Source organism: Watersipora subatra, chromosome 10, assembly GCF_963576615.1.
Source record: "Watersipora subatra chromosome 10, tzWatSuba1.1, whole genome shotgun sequence".
NCBI classification, from domain to species: Eukaryota; Metazoa; Bryozoa; class Gymnolaemata; order Cheilostomatida; family Watersiporidae; genus Watersipora; species Watersipora subatra.
This window is the reverse complement of record NC_088717.1, coordinates 26,890,876-26,913,934: the sequence shown is the minus strand read 5'-3', so window position 1 is coordinate 26,913,934 and position 23,059 is coordinate 26,890,876. Positions and strand designations below refer to the sequence as shown.

At 35.1% G+C, this 23,059-nt stretch overlaps 1 protein-coding gene across 3 annotated transcripts; it reads left to right on the top strand.

Moving 5' to 3' along the window:
* Nucleotides 1-963: 963 nt before the first annotated feature.
* On the top strand, nucleotides 964-22,983 carry LOC137406669 (serine/threonine-protein phosphatase 2A regulatory subunit B'' subunit beta-like). Of its 3 annotated transcripts, XM_068093281.1 has the most exons (14): nucleotides 964-1,192; nucleotides 6,893-7,069; nucleotides 8,519-8,725; nucleotides 8,827-8,930; nucleotides 10,702-10,804; nucleotides 12,963-13,037; nucleotides 13,377-13,463; nucleotides 13,792-13,948; nucleotides 14,476-14,605; nucleotides 16,362-16,506; nucleotides 18,323-18,472; nucleotides 21,446-21,546; nucleotides 21,965-22,004; nucleotides 22,687-22,827. In XM_068093281.1, exons 1-14 carry the CDS (start codon nucleotides 1,052-1,054, stop codon nucleotides 22,693-22,695), a joined length of 1,626 nt encoding a protein of 541 aa, XP_067949382.1. In that variant the 5' UTR covers nucleotides 964-1,051; the 3' UTR covers nucleotides 22,696-22,827. The 3 variants fall into 3 exon arrangements, with proteins under 3 accessions (XP_067949382.1, XP_067949381.1, XP_067949384.1); XM_068093280.1 differs by lacking the exon at nucleotides 21,965-22,004 and having other exon boundaries at nucleotides 22,687-22,983; XM_068093283.1 differs by lacking the exons at nucleotides 964-1,192; nucleotides 6,893-7,069; nucleotides 21,965-22,004 and adding an exon at nucleotides 8,274-8,403 and having other exon boundaries at nucleotides 22,687-22,983.
* Nucleotides 22,984-23,059: the final 76 nt, after the last annotated feature.

Sequence of the window (23,059 nt, the reverse complement as noted above, 5' to 3'; positions counted from 1 at the left end):
TTTCACTATTAGTATGGCAATCGATGTTAACAAGTAAACATTCATTACTATGGGTCAAAATGCCAATGATGGAGAGCAAACATGTAAATAACAATGATTGAACACAGTGAGCAAACACAATGAGCAACAACAATAAAGAGCAAACATGTAAATAACAGTGAGTGAACACCGCGAGCAAGCACAGTGAACAACAACAAAGAGCAAACATGTAAATAACAATGAGTGAACACAGTGAGCAACAACAACAAAGAGCAAACATGTAAATAACAATGAGTAAACTCAGTGAGCAACAAAGAGCAAACATGTAAATAACAATGAGTGAACACAGTGAGCAACAACAACAAAGAGCAAACATGTAAATAACAATGAGTAAACCCAGTGAGCAACAAAGAGCAAACATGTAAATAACAATGGGTGAACCTAGGGAGCAACAAAAAGCAAACATGTAAATAACAATGAGTGAACACAGTGTGCAAACACAGGGAGCAACAACAATAAAGAGCAAACATGTAAATAACAATGAGTGAACACAGTGAGCAACAACAACAAAGAGCAAACATGTAAATAACAATGAGTAAACACAGCCAGCAACGACAACAAAAAGCAAACATGTAAATAACAATGAGTAAACATATTAATAATAGTCAGTAAACTTATTAATATTTCAATTAAAATCATATAAAGCAATACCAGCTTGTGGGATTGCCTCTAGTTTGGTTGAAGTTGCATATATATCTCCTTGCTCCTCTATGTTATGCTAATTAGAAATTAATCAGGTTTTTGAGAATTGGTCATTAGTTCGGTTAGACAGATAAACGATTATCATAAACATATCTGCTTTGTTTTCACCCGCATTGTTAAGTATCACATTATAACACTAAAAATGCCAACATTAAAAATGTCTCCAAAATGAGTTTTAACGTTTTCAAAAACTAAATCTTACTTTTGAATTTGACAGTTCAAGGAGACAGTGTAAGAAAATGTGTCGGGAGACTGTGTGAGGAGACCGGAAGGAAACTCTGTAAGGAGACAGTTGGAGGGGGCCAGAAGTATGGCTCTCAAGCCAAACCTTCGACTTAAGATTGATGAGCTTTTCATGAAGTGGATCACAGACAAAGCAGTTCAGGCCTCACTCAATTCCAGTCTGAATCAAATCTTGCGTGGGGAGATAGTTACATACGCTACTCCTCAAGTGAGTATATCATAATAGTTACATACGCTACTCCTCAAGTGAGTATATCATACTAGTTACATACGCTACTCCTCAAGTGAGTATATAATGATAGTTACTTACGCTATTCCTCAAGTGAGTATATCAAAATAGTTACATACGCTACTTCTCAAGTGAGTATATCATAATAGTTACATACGCTACTCCTCAAGTGAGTATATAATGATAGTTACATACGCTACTCCTCAAGTGAGTATATCATGATAGTTACATACGCTATTCCTCAAGTGAGTATATAATGATAGTTACATACGCTACTCCTCAAGTGAGTATATCATGATAGTTACATACGCTATTCCTCAAGTGAGTATATCATAATAGTTACATACGCTATTTCTCAAGTGAATATATCATAATAGTTACATACGCTATTCCTCAAGTGAGTATATAGTGATAGTTACATACGCTACTCCTCAAGTGAGTATATCATGATAGTTACATACGCTATTCCTCAAGTGAGTATATAATGATAGTTACATACGCTACTCCTCAAGTGAGTATATCATAATAGTGACATACGCTACTCCTCAAGTGACTATATCATAATAGTTACATACGCTACTCCTCAAGTGACTATATCATGATAGTTACATACGCTATTCCTCAAGTGAGTATATCATAATAGTTACATACACTATTCCTCAAGTGAGTATATAGTGATAGTTACATACGCTACTCCTCAAGTGAGTATATCATAATAGTTACATACGCTACTCCTCAAGTGAGTATATCATGATAGTTACATACGCTATTCCTCAAGTGAGTATATCATAATAGTTACATACGCTATTCCTCAAGTGAATATATTATAATAGTTACATACGCTATTCCTCGAGTGAGTATATAGTGATAGTTACATACGCTACTCCTCAAGTGAGTATATCATAATAGTTACATACACTACTCCTCAAGTGAGTATATCATAATAGTTACATACGCTACTCCTCAAGTGAATATATCATAATAGTTACATACGTATTCCTCAAGTGAGTATATCATAATAGTTACATACGCTATTCCTCAAGTGAGTATATAGTGATAGTTACATACGCTACTCCTCAAGTGAGTATATCATAATAGTTACATACGCTATTCCTCAAGTGAGTATATAATGATAGTTACATACGCTACTCCTCAAGTGAGTAAATCATAATAGTTACATACGCTACTCCTCAAGTGAGTATATAATGATAGTTACATACACTATTCCTCAAGTGAGTATATCATAATAGTTACATACGCTATTCTTCAAGTGAGTATATCATAATAGTTACATACACTACTCCTCAAGTGAGTATATCATAATAGTTACATATGCTACTCCTCAAGTGAGTATATCATAATAGTTACATACGCTATTCCTCAAGTGAGTATATCATAATAGTTACATACGCTATTCTTCAAGTGAGTATATCATAATAGTTACATACACTACTCCTCAAGTGAGTATATCATAATAGTTACATACGCTACTCCTCAAGTGAGTATATCATAATAGTTACATACGCTATTCTTCAAGTGAGTATATCATAATAGTTACATACACTACTCCTCAAGTGAGTATATCATAATAGTTACATACGCTACTCCTCAAGTGAGTATATCATAATAGTTACATACGCTATTCTTCAAGTGAGTATATCATAATAGTTACATACACTACTCCTCAAGTGAGTATATCATAATAGTTACATACGCTACTCCTCAAGTGAGTATATCATAATAGTTACATACGCTATTCCTCAAGTGAGTATATCATAATAGTTACATACGCTACTCCTCAAGTGAGTAAATCATAATAGTTACATACGCTACTCCTCAAGTGAGTATATAATGATAGTTACATACACTATTCCTCAAGTGAGTATATCATAATAGTTACATACGCTATTCTTCAAGTGAGTATATCATAATAGTTACATACACTACTCCTCAAGTGAGTATATCATAATAGTTACATACGCTACTCCTCAAGTGAGTATATCATAATAGTTACATACGCTATTCTTCAAGTGAGTATATCATAATAGTTACATACACTATTCCTCAAGTGAGTATATCATAATAGTTACATACGCTATTCTTCAAGTGAGTATATCATAATAGTTACATACGCTATTCCTCAAGTGAGTATATCATAATAGTTACATACGCTACTCCTCAAGTGAGTATATCATAATAGTTACATACGCTATTCCTCAAGTGAGTATATCATAATAGTTACATACGCTATTCTTCAAGTGAGTATATCATAATAGTTACATACACTACTCCTCAAGTGAGTATATCATAATAGTTACATACGCTACTCCTCAAGTGAGTATATCATAATAGTTACATACGCTATTCTTCAAGTGAGTATATCATAATAGTTACATACACTACTCCTCAAGTGAGTATATCATAATAGTTACATACGCTACTCCTCAAGTGAGTATATCATAATAGTTACATACGCTATTCCTCAAGTGAGTATATCATAATAGTTACATACGCTACTCCTCAAGTGAGTAAATCATAATAGTTACATACGCTACTCCTCAAGTGAGTATATAATGATAGTTACATACACTATTCCTCAAGTGAGTATATCATAATAGTTACATACGCTATTCTTCAAGTGAGTATATCATAATAGTTACATACACTACTCCTCAAGTGAGTATATCATAATAGTTACATACGCTACTCCTCAAGTGAGTATATCATAATAGTTACATACGCTATTCTTCAAGTGAGTATATCATAATAGTTACATACACTACTCCTCAAGTGAGTATATCATAATAGTTACATACGCTACTCCTCAAGTGAGTATATCATAATAGTTACATACGCTATTCCTCAAGTGAGTATATCATAATAGTTACATACGCTACTCCTCAAGTGAGTAAATCATAATAGTTACATACGCTACTCCTCAAGTGAGTATATAATGATAGTTACATACACTATTCCTCAAGTGAGTATATCATAATAGTTACATACGCTATTCTTCAAGTGAGTATATCATAATAGTTACATACACTACTCCTCAAGTGAGTATATCATAATAGTTACATACGCTACTCCTCAAGTGAGTATATCATAATAGTTACATACGCTATTCCTCAAGTGAGTATATCATAATAGTTACATACGCTATTCTTCAAGTGAGTATATCATAATAGTTACATACACTACTCCTCAAGTGAGTATATCATAATAGTTACATACGCTACTCCTCAAGTGAGTATATCATAATAGTTACATACGCTATTCTTCAAGTGAGTATATCATAATAGTTACATACACTACTCCTCAAGTGAGTATATCATAATAGTTACATACGCTACTCCTCAAGTGAGTATATCATAATAGTTACATACGCTATTCCTCAAGTGAGTATATCATAATAGTTACATACGCTATTCCTCAAGTGAGTATATCATAATAGTTACATACGCTATTCCTCAAGTGAGTATATCATAATAGTTACATACGCTATTCCTCAAGTGAGTATATCATAATAGTTACATACGCTATTCCTCAAGTGAGTATATCATAATAGTTACATACGCTACTCCTCAAGTGAGTATATCATAATAGTTACATATGCTACTCCTCAAGTGACTATATCATAATAGTTACATACGCTTTTCCTCAAGTGATTATATCATAATAGTTACATACGCTATTCCTCAAGTCAGTGTATCAGGATAGTTACATACACTACTCCTCAAGTAAGCATATCATAATTTACATACGGTATTCCTATCTATGCTAGATATCACGCAGGTTTTTAGCACCTTCTAATCCAGAGACTGTTCATTATGTATTAACAAACTTAGCAAGTAGTCACTCACACATTTCAAGTCTGCTTCATCCAAGTACAATTGTCTGCATATTAACACGTCTTGGGGTAAGTTTTAGTCCACTAAAATTTTTATGTAATGTTCCTTATTATATGCGTGTGATAATTCATCATTTTCTACACTTTTAGACTATTTTATAGAACCATAAGTGTTAATGTTATTATTTATAACCCAAAGCCTTCTTTTACCAACATTTAGGTCTTTTGGCAGCTCTTCCTTTTCAGGATTTGACAATGAAATTTAAGCGGTTGACGCGTAGCTGCAGTGCAGGACCTTTGAAATAATATTACTAATGTTATAGAAGCTTGTGAATTCTACATGACATTGTTTGGTGATTAGTGCTATGATAACTTTCAATGTAGTTAGGAAAGGTTGATGAGTTAGAGTATTTGTTTCAGTTGTTTCCCTTCCAGATTTATACAATAAGCCACAGAATGTATTCCTAGAACCTTGGATAGTATGGCACTTAAAACCAAATCAATGATCTGGTCCTGGATCACTTATCCAGATCAATGATCTGGATAAAACATAACCCGCTGTTAATATCAGAATATGAGATCACAACTCCAGATGTGAAGCAACAGTCAAAAAGAAAACCTAATTCTTAGTTGTAATAATATCAACACTACATATTTATAGTTGAGACAGTTTCCTTATTTTACATGAAGGAGTTTTATACCATTTATTGAAGAAATAATTCATAGACCTTCCTGCTAGACGATCTTCTACTAATTTGGTTTCTCCAGTTGTCTAATAACCTGTCAAATGTGAACATGCGCGTATAAGGGGTCACTTTCTTGTTTGTTTGAAAAACTCACTTTTTACGCGCAAATGCCAAAGCTTCTCGATATCTATCATGCGGTTATGTGGCACGCAGTAGCCTGAGTTTCATGTTGCAAAGTTACAAGCTTACTATAAAAAGTTGATAACCACTAATTATCATTTCTCAATGCCTATAGGAGAACATTAGGAAGTTGCAAGCATTCCAACGACTTATCACCATTGTCATGCAAGTCTGAGCACGCATCACTGAGGCTATTTACATTGTGGCAGCCAATGTAATCTGTCAGTTATCATCCCTGAGGCTATATACATTGTAGCGGAAGATGTCGCAATTGCCACCATCAGCTCTGACGCTGTATAAATTGTGTCAGGAGATGTACTTGTTTGCTGTGCTACATGTAGTTATGGTGTCAGCTTGGAGTTATCTGTTCCTGTTGTGTGGAAACAACTCCACACTACTGTTGCTATGCAGCTGCTACATGTACAGTAAATATATGTAGAGTAGTTTAAAACAAGTATGGGCTTGTTCTATTTTTAGTTTTAGCTTCATCGGTTCAACAGTTTGTGAATGATTTGAGATAGGAGCGTATGTCTCCTTAAATGCCGCTCATACGATCAACTTTATAAGTGTAATTCGTGTCCATGGGCATAGCAGAACGGTCGCATGATGAATAGTTATGTTCTAGACTGTTCTATCATAATATAATAAATATCTCTGTACAAGAACTGTATAAATAGAAATATATATAAAATATTATACACAGTATATGATATAAAATATGTCCGTGAGGTATTATCTCTCTTAAGATTTCCTGGGATGAAATTGCATCAGTTTAATGCTGTAAGAGATTACTTTTGAGTTGACCATAGGTTGACCTTAGGCCGTTGGATACCCCCAAGAGAGCTAGTCATTTGCTATGACTGACAGAGTTACTGCTCTCACACCTACACTTGCGCGCGTGTCTAGATGTGAATATAATAAACAAGTGAAAGCTTGTAGTATTCTAAATAGCTGTATTTGTAGGCTCTCCATGATGCATCTTCTAATAGCACCCATTACAGGAGGACACAATCACCTAGTCGCACCCTCGCTGCCAACCGACCTGCGTCGCCTAGCACTCCTCCTTGTTCGCCTCCCCCGTCCAAAGTCACGGCTAGTCCACGCTCACCGAGGAGTCGCCACAGAAGAAGCATCGCACGGGTGAGTTACTATTATATCTCGCCGATGTAGTTGATTCACAAACACTCTCATAGAAGTTACTCAGGCCTGATTAACTGATCTATTATTCAGTAGAGCTTTGCGATACGGTGATTTAATTGTTTTAAGGCGATTTTGAAACTAGGGGATTTGAAAATCGCCACCATTTAAAGAGATATCGCCAATCGTATAAATGATACAATCATGTAATGATGATTCATCTTACACTTGAGGAGTTTCAGAGTGAGTAATTCTGGAACTAAAATGCACAGGCCTTTTAGTCTTATAATAAGCTCATTCCATGGCCTTCCACGCACATGGACATTCATGAAATAAATATTTATAATTGTCACGAGCACAAAACAGTTTCTTTTTAAATTGAAGTATACAAATAAATATTAACAAAAATTTACAGTTTTTCCACATAACACTATTGTGATATATTGCAATTTGATTTGATATTGCAAGTTTGCAATATCAAATCATGTGGTGACTTGAAAATCGAACTCTATTGTGCAGTCATCTCATCTTGTTCGTTTTTTTACCATACTTTTAATTCAATAAGTTAATTTTGATTTGTAATGGGTGGAGGACCCATGCAGCTCGGTAGCGGCTATTTTTACAACAGCGAGGTAAAATCATTGCATATTGTTAGCTATAGGCTATAAGCTATAGGCATCGCTGTCTAATTAGCTGCTGCTGCCTAATTAACTAACATGATAGAAATTCTTCCTCGCTCATACTGCATGTAAACTACGCAACTCATAGATCAGATCTTTACTACGGAGTGTATCCAAGTTTCTCTCATCAAACGATCCCTTTGCAATGGAATAGACATGGATATCAGTGTGAGAAACAACAACAGCCCGAGTTGGGATAAAGGATCAAAAGGAATCTTCTGGAGAAAACAAAGTGACGCTTTTTCAACAGATACAAGTCTGCGTAGCATAACACCTCACACCGTGCGATCACGTCTGCTGCTCTTCGGTAATGTCCTCGTCGACCAGAGGCATGCTCTGGCAGTACATAATGTACACAAAAAATGTACAATACACAGTCGACGCCTTCAGCACCCCAACTGTGGTTCTGTCCACTTTGGCTTCTGCAAGGCTATTGAGGAGCAAAGGGTCAAGTTAGATGAAGAATTTCATGCGGGGAGATGTCAGAATGAACCAGATCAAAAATCTGAGGAAGACAAACAGACGAAGCGACTATGCATACCTATAATGAAATCTTCCGTAAATAAGGAGCGTTTGAAATCTCCTACAACCAGTCCTCCTGCATCTCCAACAGCGCTGCCTTCTCTTCCTGTCCTGACCACTATCGTGGATGGGGAGGTAGTGCCATGTGTGGTGATACACGCGCCATGTATATTTCTTAAACAACCCTAGTGGTGTTTTTGTCAAGTATCTTTCTGTTCTGTTTATGTGAGAACAATTTGTTATGTTACAGAAAGATAGACTCGCCTTGTCGGTCTCTCAGTCCCTAGTCAGCGAGGATGGTGACGCGTCCATAAAAATCCCTCCATTCTACTACCCACTCGGGCGCCCCAACACAAACTCGGAGGGTGGTGAGCCAACTCTCAATCTAGCCAAAGATTATCTCAAGAAACACCCTGATGACAAACTTAAGAAGGAGGATATGCATGCCTTCGCCAAGGTCTTGCGAATATTTATGCAAACCGTTTAGCTTTGCTTGACATCTTTTGAACTCGGTTGAGTTAACCAAGGGTTAGATTTAATTCTATGCTATGTTTGTAGGCAGTCGGTCTTCCTCAATACTGGGGAGTCCTTCTTCACAATGCTACTGCTGCACATTCCGGCAATGGCTTCAGTGTTCATAGCTTTATTAATCTCTGGCAGGGGTAAATATTACATATTTTTATTTTCTTGACTTTTACCAATGTTGGTCAGCCAGTTAGCACCATTGATTGACAGTGCATTGCACCATTGATTGACAGTGTTCAACTTATTAGCCATTGTTCATGACTGAAACTAGCTAGGTATTCTAAAAATTTGACACTGTTAAGGTACGGCTACACAAGCCGATTTTTTTCGTTGATTTTGATCGACATCACGAAATGAATGAAAAGCACAGAATTATTCAGACAAAATCACAGAATCGTCAGAGCTGGACACGCACATTGAAATCGTCGACGAAACGCTTTTAATTCGCAAAACAAATTATTCTAGCAGCTTTTGCAATTTATCTAGTCCGAGGCACATAACGTGACGCGTAAGAAAAATATTAACACAATTTGCCCTTGTAAATACGATGCAATTGACTTGATTGCGCTAAAGATGGTAATTCTTTCTACAAATAAGCTTTTGCTGCTAAAAAAAATTGTTATTAAAAAAATGATTTGTAGCTATGGTGTTCGAACGATGAAGAACCGTTACTAGCACAATTTAAGCAGTAGCTTCATATGTACTATGTTGAATTGCATTGGCACTTTTATTGTGTGTCGTAATACGTGTATTGGACTATACCAAGTGCAAAAGCTGCTAAAATCGCGTTCGCTAATCATTTGTTTAGCCTATTAAAAGTATTTCGTCGGCGATTTCGGTGTGCGTGTCCAGCTCTGACAATTCTGTGAATTTCGACCAAATAATGCTGCGTTTTTCGTTCATTTCGTTCAGAACCAACGAAAAATTGGCACATGTGGCTGTACCATTAGAATCAGCACGTGCAGCTGTACGTAAAATCATGATGTCGGTCAGATAATCAACAACTCTTCACTAAATTGACCTTTTGCGTTGACCTTACTCAAAAGGTCAATTTGAGTCTCACTAAAATATTAACTGTAGTAGTTACACTAGAGCTACGTCAAAATTTCCGTCAGCATTATATCCTCGACAGCATCGATTTTACTTTCAAACTATTATCGGTTCAATAATTATCGATCTTCAGTGGCATGATGTCAGTCCACGATTGTGTTTTCACGCATCTTACAATGTGTCGATGAAGTGTATCTGTTTTGAACAGGGACTTATCAGGTGTACACTTCTTAGCATTACTGTTCTAGATCATTCCACCTAACTTTTCTATTATCTAAGAATGTGTAATAAGGCAGAAAATCTTTCAGAGACGACAGCCTTATCTGCAATGACCGCTTGCTTGTATAAATCTACCTCTAGTGACAGGTGTTGCAGGTTTCCTTATTCTAGTAGTTAGAGCAGTGTCTGATTAAGTGAGATGGCAAGAGAAGCTTTAGTCTCGTACATATCACAATTATGCATTACCCTCGTACAGCAAATTTATTATCTTGTAGTACCAAATCTCATTGTTACATCTAGTCATGCAGCTCTACCAGAGTCTCTCGTCTGCTCACGATGAAGAAATCATTAATAGATTGATAGAGTGTTGTCTAATTATACAGATCAATTGTTCATAAGGAATGTTAGGCTCGTGTAGAAAAAGTTATAATGGCCTATTAGACTTTCTCGGCTACGCAATACAGCATATAATCTTCCACATACGCTGTGTATCATAACTACCTGCTTTTGCTTGTCTAATTCATGTAAGGTAATTCATCCATTCTATTCACATTTATCCACCTGCACTGCGCTGCCTGCATAGCTGTCAGCGGCACTTTGCTAGTTGCAAGTTGGCTATACCTTTGCATCGTGTTTCAGCATAACGTCTGCGTGCCATGATGATGCATCGAGGTTTATGAAACTCTTAGCCAAACACTGTAAGAACTGGTTGGAGCCTGAGGACTTTGTCCCTCTCATTCAGGTGCTGTTTTGTTTCGCATTGTTAACACGGTTTACCTTCATCTGCATATTTTGGCTGAATGAACCAGTAATTCCTTATTTATGGCGGTAGATTGGTTCTGAGACAAGTCGCCATAGCCTAAAGTTAATGCGCATTACGGTTTTAAAACTCGCTATACCGCTGACAGCGCCCTTTTTTCTATATACTGTAGACGCTCCTACATCGTAAATATTCTGTTCCAAAAATGTTTACATTTTAGGGGTTTTACATTATACGAACAGTGAAATACATGAAAATTAATTCATTCCCAACTCACCCTTTTGGCCTCTAAGTAGTAATAAACTGAACCTAACTTTATAATTAAATGTAAACTATACAATAACTGTGGTATTAATGGTTTGTATCGACAACTCTTCTCTTCTTTCTTATCACTTTCACTTGGTTTGGGGTTTGTGTTTACAAAAATTGTTTTACGTGATAGGGAGTGCACACCTTCAATGTCAAGTTAAATCAATTTTTTTCACTTTCTGCAGACAGCTACTGTATGTTCATGCAGGGTCTATGCTGCAAGAAAAACTGACTATGTCTAAAATAAAGTAAGCCAAAATACATATTTACGTTCGTAAGAGCTGTCTGTCTCAAGTCTATCATTTTTTTCCCAAGCCAGGGTTAGTTAGATCTTAGGGCGAAAGATTTCACTTCAATGATACTCTTATTCGGGATTCTCAGATTGCTAGGCAAACACTCTTAACACCTGCAACAATCCGTCCAAGGGTGTGGTTTCAGTAGATACCATAAAAAAGATGAAGTAAAATTTGAATGATGGTGCCGAGTTCGTTTCTTCGCTGAATGGATGGTGCAGCTAGTGATGACCTACTGCATATCCATAGATCGTATATTATGTCTTTTCATTCTGCGCTGTCATTCCCTTGAGCACATTTCTATCCTTTTAGAAGGGCCAGCTTTAGTAGTAGCAGCAGTGAGAACTGACCTTTCTGTAAAAATGTACCAAAAGCTTGTTTTTTTTTCTTGTTCACAGGCTAGTAAACAGAAAACAATAGAACTATATTAATTGAATTGCTTTTGTCTATTAATTTTATTAGTTGAATATTTGCGTCGCATATTCACAGAGCATGACCTTCAAGATTTGATGATATTTCTATAGGTTTGGACTTAAATATTTATGAGGAAATTTGAGGCATAAACTTTCACCCACCTTCATGATGAGCTGAGGCTATTGACCCCATGAAATAATGTTGTGATCTGTTCATTCCCACCTTCATGATGAGCTGAGGCTATTGACCCCATGAAATAATGTTGTGATCTGTCCATTCCCACCTTCATGATGAGCTGAGGCTATTGACCCCATGAAATAATGTTGTGATCTGTTCATTCCCACCTTCATGATGAGCTGAGGCTATTGACCCCATGAAATAATGTTGTGATCTGTTCATTCTCACCTTCATGATGAGCTGAGGCTATTGACCCCATGAAATAATGTTGTGATCTGTTCATTCCCACCTTCATGATGAGCTGAGGCTATTGACCCCATGAAATAATGTTGTGATCTGTTCATTCTGAATTGAATAAGTCGTTTCTAGAACTTTATAGCCAAATACTTTTTCATTATTTTATCAGGTTTGTTATTAGGTAAATAGATTATTTTTTAATTCAAAGAGTTTGAAATCAATGTTTTCAGCCTGTTATTTGATGACATACCGAATGAAGTCGTTCACCAACTCAAGTTCAGCCTTTTATTTGATGATATACCGAATGAAGTCGTTCACCAACTCAAGTTCAGCCTTTTATTTGATGATAAACCGAATGAAGTCGTTCACCAACTCAAGTTTAACCGAGTCATAGCTTTCAATTCATCACAAAATAGACTGAATTATTGTGATTTTGAATGATCGGAGTCTTTGTCCAGAGCCATGTTTGTAAATTTAGTGTTTCGGGTAAATTGTATAAGAAAATCAGACAAAACATGAAGTTTTTAAGTAATTTGTATACAAAAACTCAAACAAAACAGGAGGAATTGTATCAACTATTAGTAGAGAAAGAAAAATGATCCTTGGTCAATTTTTCATTTCTGACACCAAAGTAATTACAACATACCGTCTCGAGTGAGCTACTCCACTATATTTTATATCGTAAAATGTAATATCACTTGTGTTTATAGGATGTAGTCGACACTCATCCCGGTCTTCAGTTTCTTCAGGATGCTGTGGACTTTCACTCAAGATATATACATTGTGTAAGTTTTCCTCTCCTTATAAAGGTGTTCTTTGATTTGTGAGGTTGCTGGAAGCTATTGTCTAAGGTAGAGATACGAACCTTTTATTAACTTGCAATATCAAATGTTGTCTCAAAGCATGACTCTAAACCGTTAGAGGATAACAACACTTATACACTCATTTGTAGTAACAACAGAAAATAACACTTTTTATCAGTTTTCCCCTGTTCTGGTGTGGTCTCTGCTTTATTACCAATTAGATTGCATTGTTGATCTCATGACATATATCTTTTTACTAAGCACCGCAGTATGTCACTGTGAACACTGAACACTGACACCCAACTGTGTCCACATTTACAGGTTATAAGTAGGATATTTTATACAGTCAATACAAGCTGGTCAGGGAGAATTACTATATCAGACCTGAGGCGTAGCAACCTTTTACAGGTGAGCTGACCAGAAACAGTTGTACGTCAGTACACTGCATGCAACTTGAGCAGACCAGAAACAGTTGTATGTCAGTACTCTGCATGCAACTCTTCTTATCATAGTTCTGACTTTACTCTTACCTCAGCGTGTTAGTCTTTTATGTTTTTATTAATCATAGTTAAGGATGTTGGATTTTATAACCGCGTTCCTAATTTAATAATAGTGTTAAGCTATATACGGGCTAACGATAAATTCTATAAGATCTATGTTAACATCTATAGTCATTGCGTCACAGTCTAGCTTTCTTTAAGTCTATGCCATACCTCGTCTTTTGTTTACCCACCAGATACTAGTCCTACTTGAAGAGGAAAGTGACATCAATCAAATCACAGACTATTTTTCTTATGAGCACTTCTATGTCATATACTGTAAGTTCTGGGAACTTGACAAGGACCATGATCTCTTCATAGACAAGGATGACTTAGCCCGCCACAATGATCACGGTATGTCATGTGATGTATCGTACTGCTTTTGTATTAGCTGTACTCTGTTAAATGGCACGATAACTTCCATCGGATGCAAAAATACAAACATTGTTTATAAACTATTCAAAATTTATTTCTTATATATCTGCATTGCTCATTTGGTATTTTTGTGATATATTATGATGCTAGAGAAGTTCTAATCATACTGTTGTTCTATATATAACAAGTGTTTAGTTGAGTCTCTAATCATACTGTTGTTCTATATATAACAAGTGTTTAGTTGAGTCTCTAATCATACTGTTGTTCTATATAACAAGTGTTTAGTTGAGTCTCTAATCAAACTGTTGTTCTATATATAACAAGTGTTTAGTTGAGTCTCTAATCATACTGTTGTTATATATAACAAGTGTTTAGTTGAGTCTCTAATCATTAATCATGCTGTTATTTTATACAAAGCTATAGCAGAATTCTTTCTGTTGGAGTCAAGTCAAACTGACGCTTTTTTGTCGCCTTCTGAGTTGTTTCATTCTCATCGTCTATTGTAGCTCTTTCAAGTCGGATAATAGACAGAATATTTTCTGGAGCTGTTACACGCAGTAAACAAGGAGGAAAAATGAGCTATACAGAGTTTGTTGTATTTCTTTTGTCAGAAGAGGACAAGAAGACTGATAAGAGGTGACATGATGATCTCTATTGTTTCATCTATTGTTTCATTATTGTACATTATAGTCTGTTTCTTTCTATCTCTCTTCATAACCAGACTGTTTGAGTTACAAACTACAGCTACTGTAAAATCTCTATTTGAGAGCCACCTTTATTTGAACGCCGCCTCTAATAGAACGTCACCATATGGGAAAAGTTACCACACATCTTTAAAAAAATACAGCACCGCCTTTAATTGAACTCCACTTGCAATAGACTGGCACTTTAACATTCGTTGTGTTTGATTTTTATGAACCCATATTAGAAAGTGGTCAGTAAAAAATTATCTACAAAATGGTACTAATAATGACTAGATTTCACCAATAAAAATTAATTATTTCATTGTTGCTGTAGTGGTAGCCATTTGTTTAGTGATGGTTTACCTGAGAAGATCATTAACATTACACTCTGATTCAAAGTTATCAAGGTCTAAATATGACCCAATGTCTTCTATCCATAAGGCGGTTTAAAACCTAATCTGAAGAATTCAAAACATTTCGATAAATATAGTACATTTTGATGAGTATAGTACATAAATATAGTACATAAATATGGTACAGTACAATATACATTTGATAAGTAATAGTAGCCATAATTACAGCTTAGCGAAATCGATTTTCTATCTCCACAATTTCTTTGTTTCACTTCCCAACTTTTCAAGCAACATCATCGCAATAAGTAATAATTGTTACAGTATCTGTTTAATATGTTTTACTAAAAGTAGTTGCTTGTTTGACTCAGTTTGATTATTCAGCGTATATGCAAAACCATTTAGGAAAAGGCTCACATCGACGGCAATAATGTCGCTGTGCCTGAGGGAGCAAAATATAGGCGACGTTAGCATCGCTCCACCCGTAAAAGTGTTAAATTTACCTTTTTTGAATTCTGGCCAGCTAATCGAAAAATAAAGCTCCATCCTCTGTTTAAACATCACATCTAATGGAATGGCACTACAGGGTGATGGTTGAAAAATATAATGCCATGGCGCTCAGATGCAGGTTTTACGGTAATCTCTACTCGCGATCACCTCTATAATTAGATTTTTCAAGATTTTTGACCTCTATATTCATGAACATCCAGCATACGCTGTCCAAAATATTTTGAAAAAATATGGTTTTGTGAGTAAAAGTGAAATGTAAAATTAATAATAAATCATCCAACATACATGTATGTTCATTTGCGTAAGTTAGAGTAAGTTACTTCGCATACAGTATATCTATCACTCACTCTATCACTGAACCTTTTTCATTACCAAGCCTACGCTCGTTCGTTCATGTTATCTCTAGGGTAACATATCAATAATGTATCAATAAAATGCTTTTTACTGATTATCAGTTTTGTTTTACATGTATTTTAAGTTTTTACATTTGGTTTTTATATCGCTTTATAATATACATATTTCTTTTATATGTATTTACGTGAAGTTCTTATTATTGTTTCATTATTGTTCCATGTTTGTAAGTTAATTTGCTCCAAAATGACGGTTTCGACATACAAAGAAAATAATGAAATGATTTAACTTTGCATGCGGAGGTTTGACAGTTTTGTATCAGATATTAGATGTCGACACAATGGATATCTTCTTCGATTTAAGATTTATATGTGTATTTACAGTACGCTGACCACCAAATGCTTGATTGTTTTCTCATCAGAATAACTTGAGAGACTGTGTAGCGGGTTACAATTTGTACTCTACTTTGTTATGTTTATTTGCGTTCTTCTTTCATAGCATCGAGTACTGGTTCAGATGTATGGATTTGGATGGGGATGGCTACATTTCTATGTATGAAATGGAATATTTTTACGAGGAACAAGTACAGAAGATGGAAGACATGGGCATAGACCCCCTACCTTTCTATGATCTGCTCTGTCAGGTACTTACTCTACGTCATGTATGCTTCCCGCACTGCTTAGAAGCATACATACAGTACGCCGTGAGAGATGGTCATGTGTAATAACTATGTGCACAATTATTCTTAGATATGGAAAGGTGGTTGAGTGGTGCAGATGGTAGCGTACTTGACTGGGCATATGAATACCCAAGTTCAATTCCTGAATGATGCAATCTTTTTAATAAGCTTAGGACAGATGGAAGGACGTACACGGCTATTATTGTAGTAAATATTTAATAAATTTACTGAAGAAGATACTGTTCCAGCTACTAGAACAGCTGTAAATTTCGTTAGGCTGTTTTTTCAACTCACATTTTCTGAATTATACCTGATACTTTTCTAAAAGGGCTTTTCCCTTTGTGCGAATTGGACATACATTACCTAATTTCGTTGTGTAGTATAATTCTGTGACCTCTAGCTGGCTTTAACTTGCACGCGCTTGTGAAGATCAAGTACCTCACGTTTATGTCTGGGAACTAACTAATAACTAGGTCATTAACCTGTAGCAATCTGCTGCCAGTGTCTGTCAGCAGATTATTGAGCAGCCTAGAGTTAACCAAGTGCATTCACACGATTGATTGTGCTGCTTGTATCTCTTATCCTCCCACACATGTTACAGAATGCAGGTTGTTATTATCATCTAAGTTTAAACCTGCGGTGTATAATAATAATAAGGTCCTACCAACAGAATAATAACTTATGGTTTATTTGCTACCAATCTTTCAGAAGACTGAGAAAGTACAACCTGAAACTATGTCGATTTTTTATTTGTAAGTAGTTGTAGGAAATATCAAAGAATTTTATGCGCTATCTTCCTTAAGAAAATATTCAGCTAGCTTTGAAAATGAGTTTTTATATTTCTATTTATATTTTCGATGTATATTATTTTTAATTCGCACAAAGAGTATTTGTTGTTGATTGAGTGTATGTGGTGAGTAATTGCTCAGGGTTAGTTATATCCATTAATACAGAGTTATCCACACTTACCTCTTTTACCTTTTACAGTGGACTCTCGCCATACGATTTTGATTCGTTCCAGTGTTAGCATCGTAAGGCAGAAATGCCATATAGAGGAGTATAGGAACCTATAGTAATTAACTAATGCAAACACCCCCTGGGAAAAATCATATCTGGTGAAAATCACATTGTTCAATAATGTCACATACATGCACAGACATACCCACTATTAAGGAAGCTTCTATGATTTAATACGCATGTAGTAATGCAAACTCAAATATGACTAAAACTACCACAATTTTTCTATAGTTGCAGAGGTACATGGCTGGAATCTGAGAGTTACATGTTTATCCCACATGTATTCTCCTTATTTACACACCCTACACATAGGTAATCTGAAGCACCTCTGCAGTCTCTACCACTCAGTGCATCTCTACTTGTTTCTGGAGTTTCATTGTTGTACTTTAGGCATGCGTAATTTTACTTTTATTATTTCAGTGGCACTTGTCTATCTTAGTAGCTTGGTTTTGAACCAGAGGTTGTTTCTAGTTGTCCTCGAGCATTGCGATGCCAACTTGTCAAATATAAATAATATATTGGTTTTATAAAAGCTTCGAACAAATGTAAGAGGGTTATATATATATTAAGATATTTAGCTACGTGAAACTTACAAAAAGAACTCACAAGCTGCGCACTCACTAAATCACCGCACTGCTGTATACAATTGTTTTCATTTTTCCTTTGTGTTTAGCTGCTGGAACAGTTCTATCAGGTAACAGGTAGCTGTAACAGGTCAGTAACGGAAACTATCTTCCGTTACATATGTTTTGGTAACTTTCAGATGTTGGATCTGATTGGCCCGGTCTACATGGACAAGATATCACTCTCTGATCTCAAAAACTGCAAACAAGCCCACATATTCTTTGACACTATGTTTAATTTGGAGAAATACCTTGATCATGAGCAGAGGGATCCATTCTCGAACATGAGAGTAAGTATTTTGGACAACAAATTTCATGATTCTCATAAGTGTCGTCTCACCAACACTTGGAAGAGATACTACGTAAGATTATTGCAAAACCTGGTCAAATTCTGACAGTCTCTATACATTTACTGGTGACTTCTCAGGAGGTCAGACTTCTCAGGAGGTCGTTTAATATTTACTCCTGTTGGAAAATTAGCATAAATACTGATTTAAAATCTTTTCTAGTTTAAAAACATTTGTCATCATTTCTTTTCATTTATTTATCTCACAAAATGAGAATAATGCCAGTAATACAACATCATTCTGTTTAAACCATGCCATATCAAAGCATGTTATTGTACAAGATACGACATACGCTACCTGCACAGGGAGACATTTTTATGCATTCATATAAAAATACACTTTGCTTGATTACACGAGCATATTTATGCATAGTTTGTCAAAGCTCGAAATTTATAAACATTTAGTTAGTGTCAAGGTCAAATGGTTTGTAAAAACAATAAAATTTAAATCTTATGAGGTTAATTTTAATTGCAAACTTTGTTTAGTTTCTTCTATATTAAAGTATCATCATGTACGCTATGTGGGAGTATTCTAGAATCAATGATTTTATATACTGTATACCTCAGCTAATTCGTTACCGAAAGCCGACATCGAATCTAATATATGTGCTTCATCTTATGGTCTTTCCTTTGATGTATATATTCTGTATATCAATAAATCCCAAAGTTTGTGTGACAGTGTGTTCTATGGTATGTCCAGTTATAGCTATTAAAATCTTAGAGTGAAAAACCCGTCGCGTGCTGGCTTTGAACTCACGGAGAATGCAATCGCAAGTATCGAATCACACGTTTAACCACTGAGTTATAGTCATTAACATTTTATTGCTGTTATACCGTATGCACACGCTAAATTTGCATTTTTGATTATTAACTAATATTATTAACCTTTTGCATTTGCGATTTTTTTTAATTTGTTTAAAAACTAATGTTTTGCTACCATTACCTATTTTTTAATTTTTAATTTTCAAATATGCCGTTTCGATTTCAAATGTGCCGTTACACATCTGTTTCCAGTTTTTGTAAGGTTCTATTGCTAAATTGGTAAAGGCCAATTCCTTTCACACGGACAATTGTATTATCTCGAGTAAGAATAGTCTCTATATTCTCTCTCCGTTTGGTCAGACAAAGTACCAGACAAAGATAGTCCGATATCTCATTTTTATATTTGTACCAGTATCGAGAGGTACCAGTATCGTCGTATTCAAAGTCTTGATGGATAGCGTTTGCTGGAACAGTAACCTTTTTTATACACACACATACACTCCTTTGCAACGAATTGTTATTATTAATTCAACATATTCTGAGTTTTTATTTTGTTTCCTCAGTTCGTATTAATCCCACGACCAAACAAGAGTGAAGCGATTGATTGGGAGATTTATGATAAATGCACATGTGCACACAACTCCCGAAAAATGATCCGTTAACGGCTGTCACCAACCCTTGCAATGAAATCCTATCAACAAATTTAACTATTTTTCAGTAAAGCCGTCAAAGTATAATAATGATACAAAACGCATATAAACCTATTTAAATATGTTACCAAGCCTTTGAAAGGTTACCGCAAATTCCTAAAACTAACCCATCTGATTGGATTATACATAAATAGACAGATTTATTAGGACGAAAATCGTCACAAAACGCTTGAAAAGCTTGGTTCAATAAAAGTTAAGACCGAAAATTGAAACGCCGAGCGACAGAGAATAGAACGATAAAGTCTTGTGCATTTCACGAAAAAAAACGTGCACTTTTCACCAGTCTATAGCATTGTCGAATTACCGAAGGTTTCGACAATTAACATAGGAGTACAGAAATTGTTTGATTCTTGCCGATTTCAATTTTTTCATTTTCAATTTCATTTGCCGACACATTTAAGTACTTTCGTATTCTAACTGATGTCCAACACAGTAGAAGTAAAGGAAATGACGATGATATTTTTTAACGGTTCTTATGAGATTATTACAATAATTAATTATAAGTTTGGATGACTACAGAACAATGACTACGTAGTACAGATTTTCTAAAAATCTAACGCAGTGTAAGTAAAGGGAAAGATGATGATATTTTTTCTAACGCTTCTAATGAGATTATTACAATATTTAATTATAGGTTTGGATGACTACAGAACAATGGCTACGTAGTACAGATTTTCTAAAAATCTATATAAATATCAAAACTTCGTGATGTTGTTAGCTATGATGTTTTGAAATGTAAACAAAATTATGCATTGGTTTTATATTATTACTATATTAATAATATTGGTTATTCTAATAATATCAGTGCATTTTACTTCTAATATTGGCCAATATTGCATTTCTCTTTTTGCAGGAGGAGAGATATAAACATATAATCTTTTCCTTTCATTATTGCTATTTGTTGTATATAATAACACCCACACCCAGTACATTACAGCTACCATTGCAGTTATCCTATTTGACTGCTAATATTGCATTTTTCAACCATCGGTACCCTTTCTTTTTTCCAATATCACTTTGGTCGTGGGCTGTACGACAGTGGAATTTCTAGTTGTATTATTACCAATCATCTTATATTGTAATCATAGCAAAACATACTTAATTTAGCTATTACTTGTCTGTTATTTCACATTTACATTTAAACATTTTAATAGTTGGTTTATTTTGTTTCTTATTTATTTATCTGCACAAAACATTTTCCTCATGCTATGAAATTTGAATGTTGCGGTTGTTTGACACAGCTTGAAAACCTTTACAGTTGTGTTATTTTTTCTCTTAATTTATTTAAACTGTACAAAACACTTTTCTCATGATATGAGGTTTAAAAGTTAGAATGGTAACTGTTGTTATAATTATGTTAAATGAAAATGAATTTTCTGTGCAAAGACTTCTATTACCCGGGCATTCAACTAGTAGGCCTGTGTATATATTTCTTCCTTTGCCAGGATGTGGAACTTGAAGGACCGGAACCCTCCGACTGGGACAAGTTTGCGAGTGAAGAATATGAGTTGCTAGTGGCAGAGGAAAACGCTACTGAAGAGCAGGAGTGAGCTAATTACATATTACTTTTAAACATTGCGTCAATATGTATATCCATGCCTTTTCGGTTCTCCGTGAAAATTCTGTTACAAGAGCATTTTCATTGATTTAAGCATTCAAATAATTTAATGACAGCAGGCATTACTGACTCAAATCGGTTTATATTGCAATATTTCATCTAAACTGCACATTCTTAGCAGCGATAGTGTCACATAATTTCTCTGAAATCTCGCAATTTGGTTACAATTTGGCAGAATAATACTCGTAAAGTTGAAGAGTTAGTTTCTATTTTTACTAGCTAAGAAGTGTCTAATATCTCTACTAAAGTCATCGTCGTTGCCAATGTCACAAAGAGTGTGTTAGGCAAGCACATTATTTATCAGTTAATTCATGAGCTTTCATGTTTGAGTTAATGCGTTCTGTAGTACCAACAACAGCGTCGAGTTTGGGGATTACTATGATTATGTAAGTTTGGAAATGTTGGGATATTATACTCACTGTGCTCGGTGTCAAGTACTAAATACTGCATGCTCTTGTAAATCTAACATTACCTGTTTCTATGGTTGCTGCGCATGATATGCTGCTTTGGTTAGAAATGTTCAGCTATGGAATGGTATTTGCTATTTCTGATCTACTAGACATATACAGCTTCTGTTCTGCCATATTTTCAGCAATGCTAAATTATGCCAGCAATTGGACTACCTTGTCTATGGTGTACTGCTGTAGTCAATGTTTCCTATTTCTAGATATCGATTTTTATCCCTCGGCATCATTTTCAAAAGTTAGATTTATACTAAGTTACTGATTCACTGCATAGTTTTTGAAATTTGCCCACTGACTGATAAAGTTATACAATTATTAACGCATTAGTTCAAGCAAATTCATGTTGAAAAAAATAAATGCATTCAAAGAGTTGTTTTCTCTTGTTACGATGAATGAATAGGAGCAGATAATTCTTAATATCATGTTTTATTATATTTGATAATAGCTTGTGTTTGTAATTTTTTCTGACTAACATATTGTTCTTTAAGCATAAATCTTCCTAATGTGTTTATGCTAAACTCACAAAATACACATACTGTGGTGAGACAGTTGTAGTAACATAGCACTTTGTATTTTTTTTACCAACATGTTTGTTTCATAACAGATCCTTTGAGTATGATGATGACTTTGAGGGAGAAGGAGACGAGGACACAGCAGACACAATCAAAAACAATTCTCCTGAGGTTGTTGCTAGTCAAAATCGGAGAGATCATAGACCAAAGTCAGCTAAGCAATCAAGCAGTGAGGTTCACGATGAGTGAAAGTTTAACTATATATCACATTTGCTTCCTTTTCATATATTTATTTAGTATTTTTAGTGTTTTCAGGGTGCAAAAATGAAGTTTTGTTTTTGTTGTCTGACCAAATCTCTCTTCAGACAAAATACCTGAAAACAGCTGTGATGATGACATGACATGTTTTTCATGTTTATATCTAACCAGAGACCTGCGTTTAGCTTATTTTTAAATTAGTGGCGC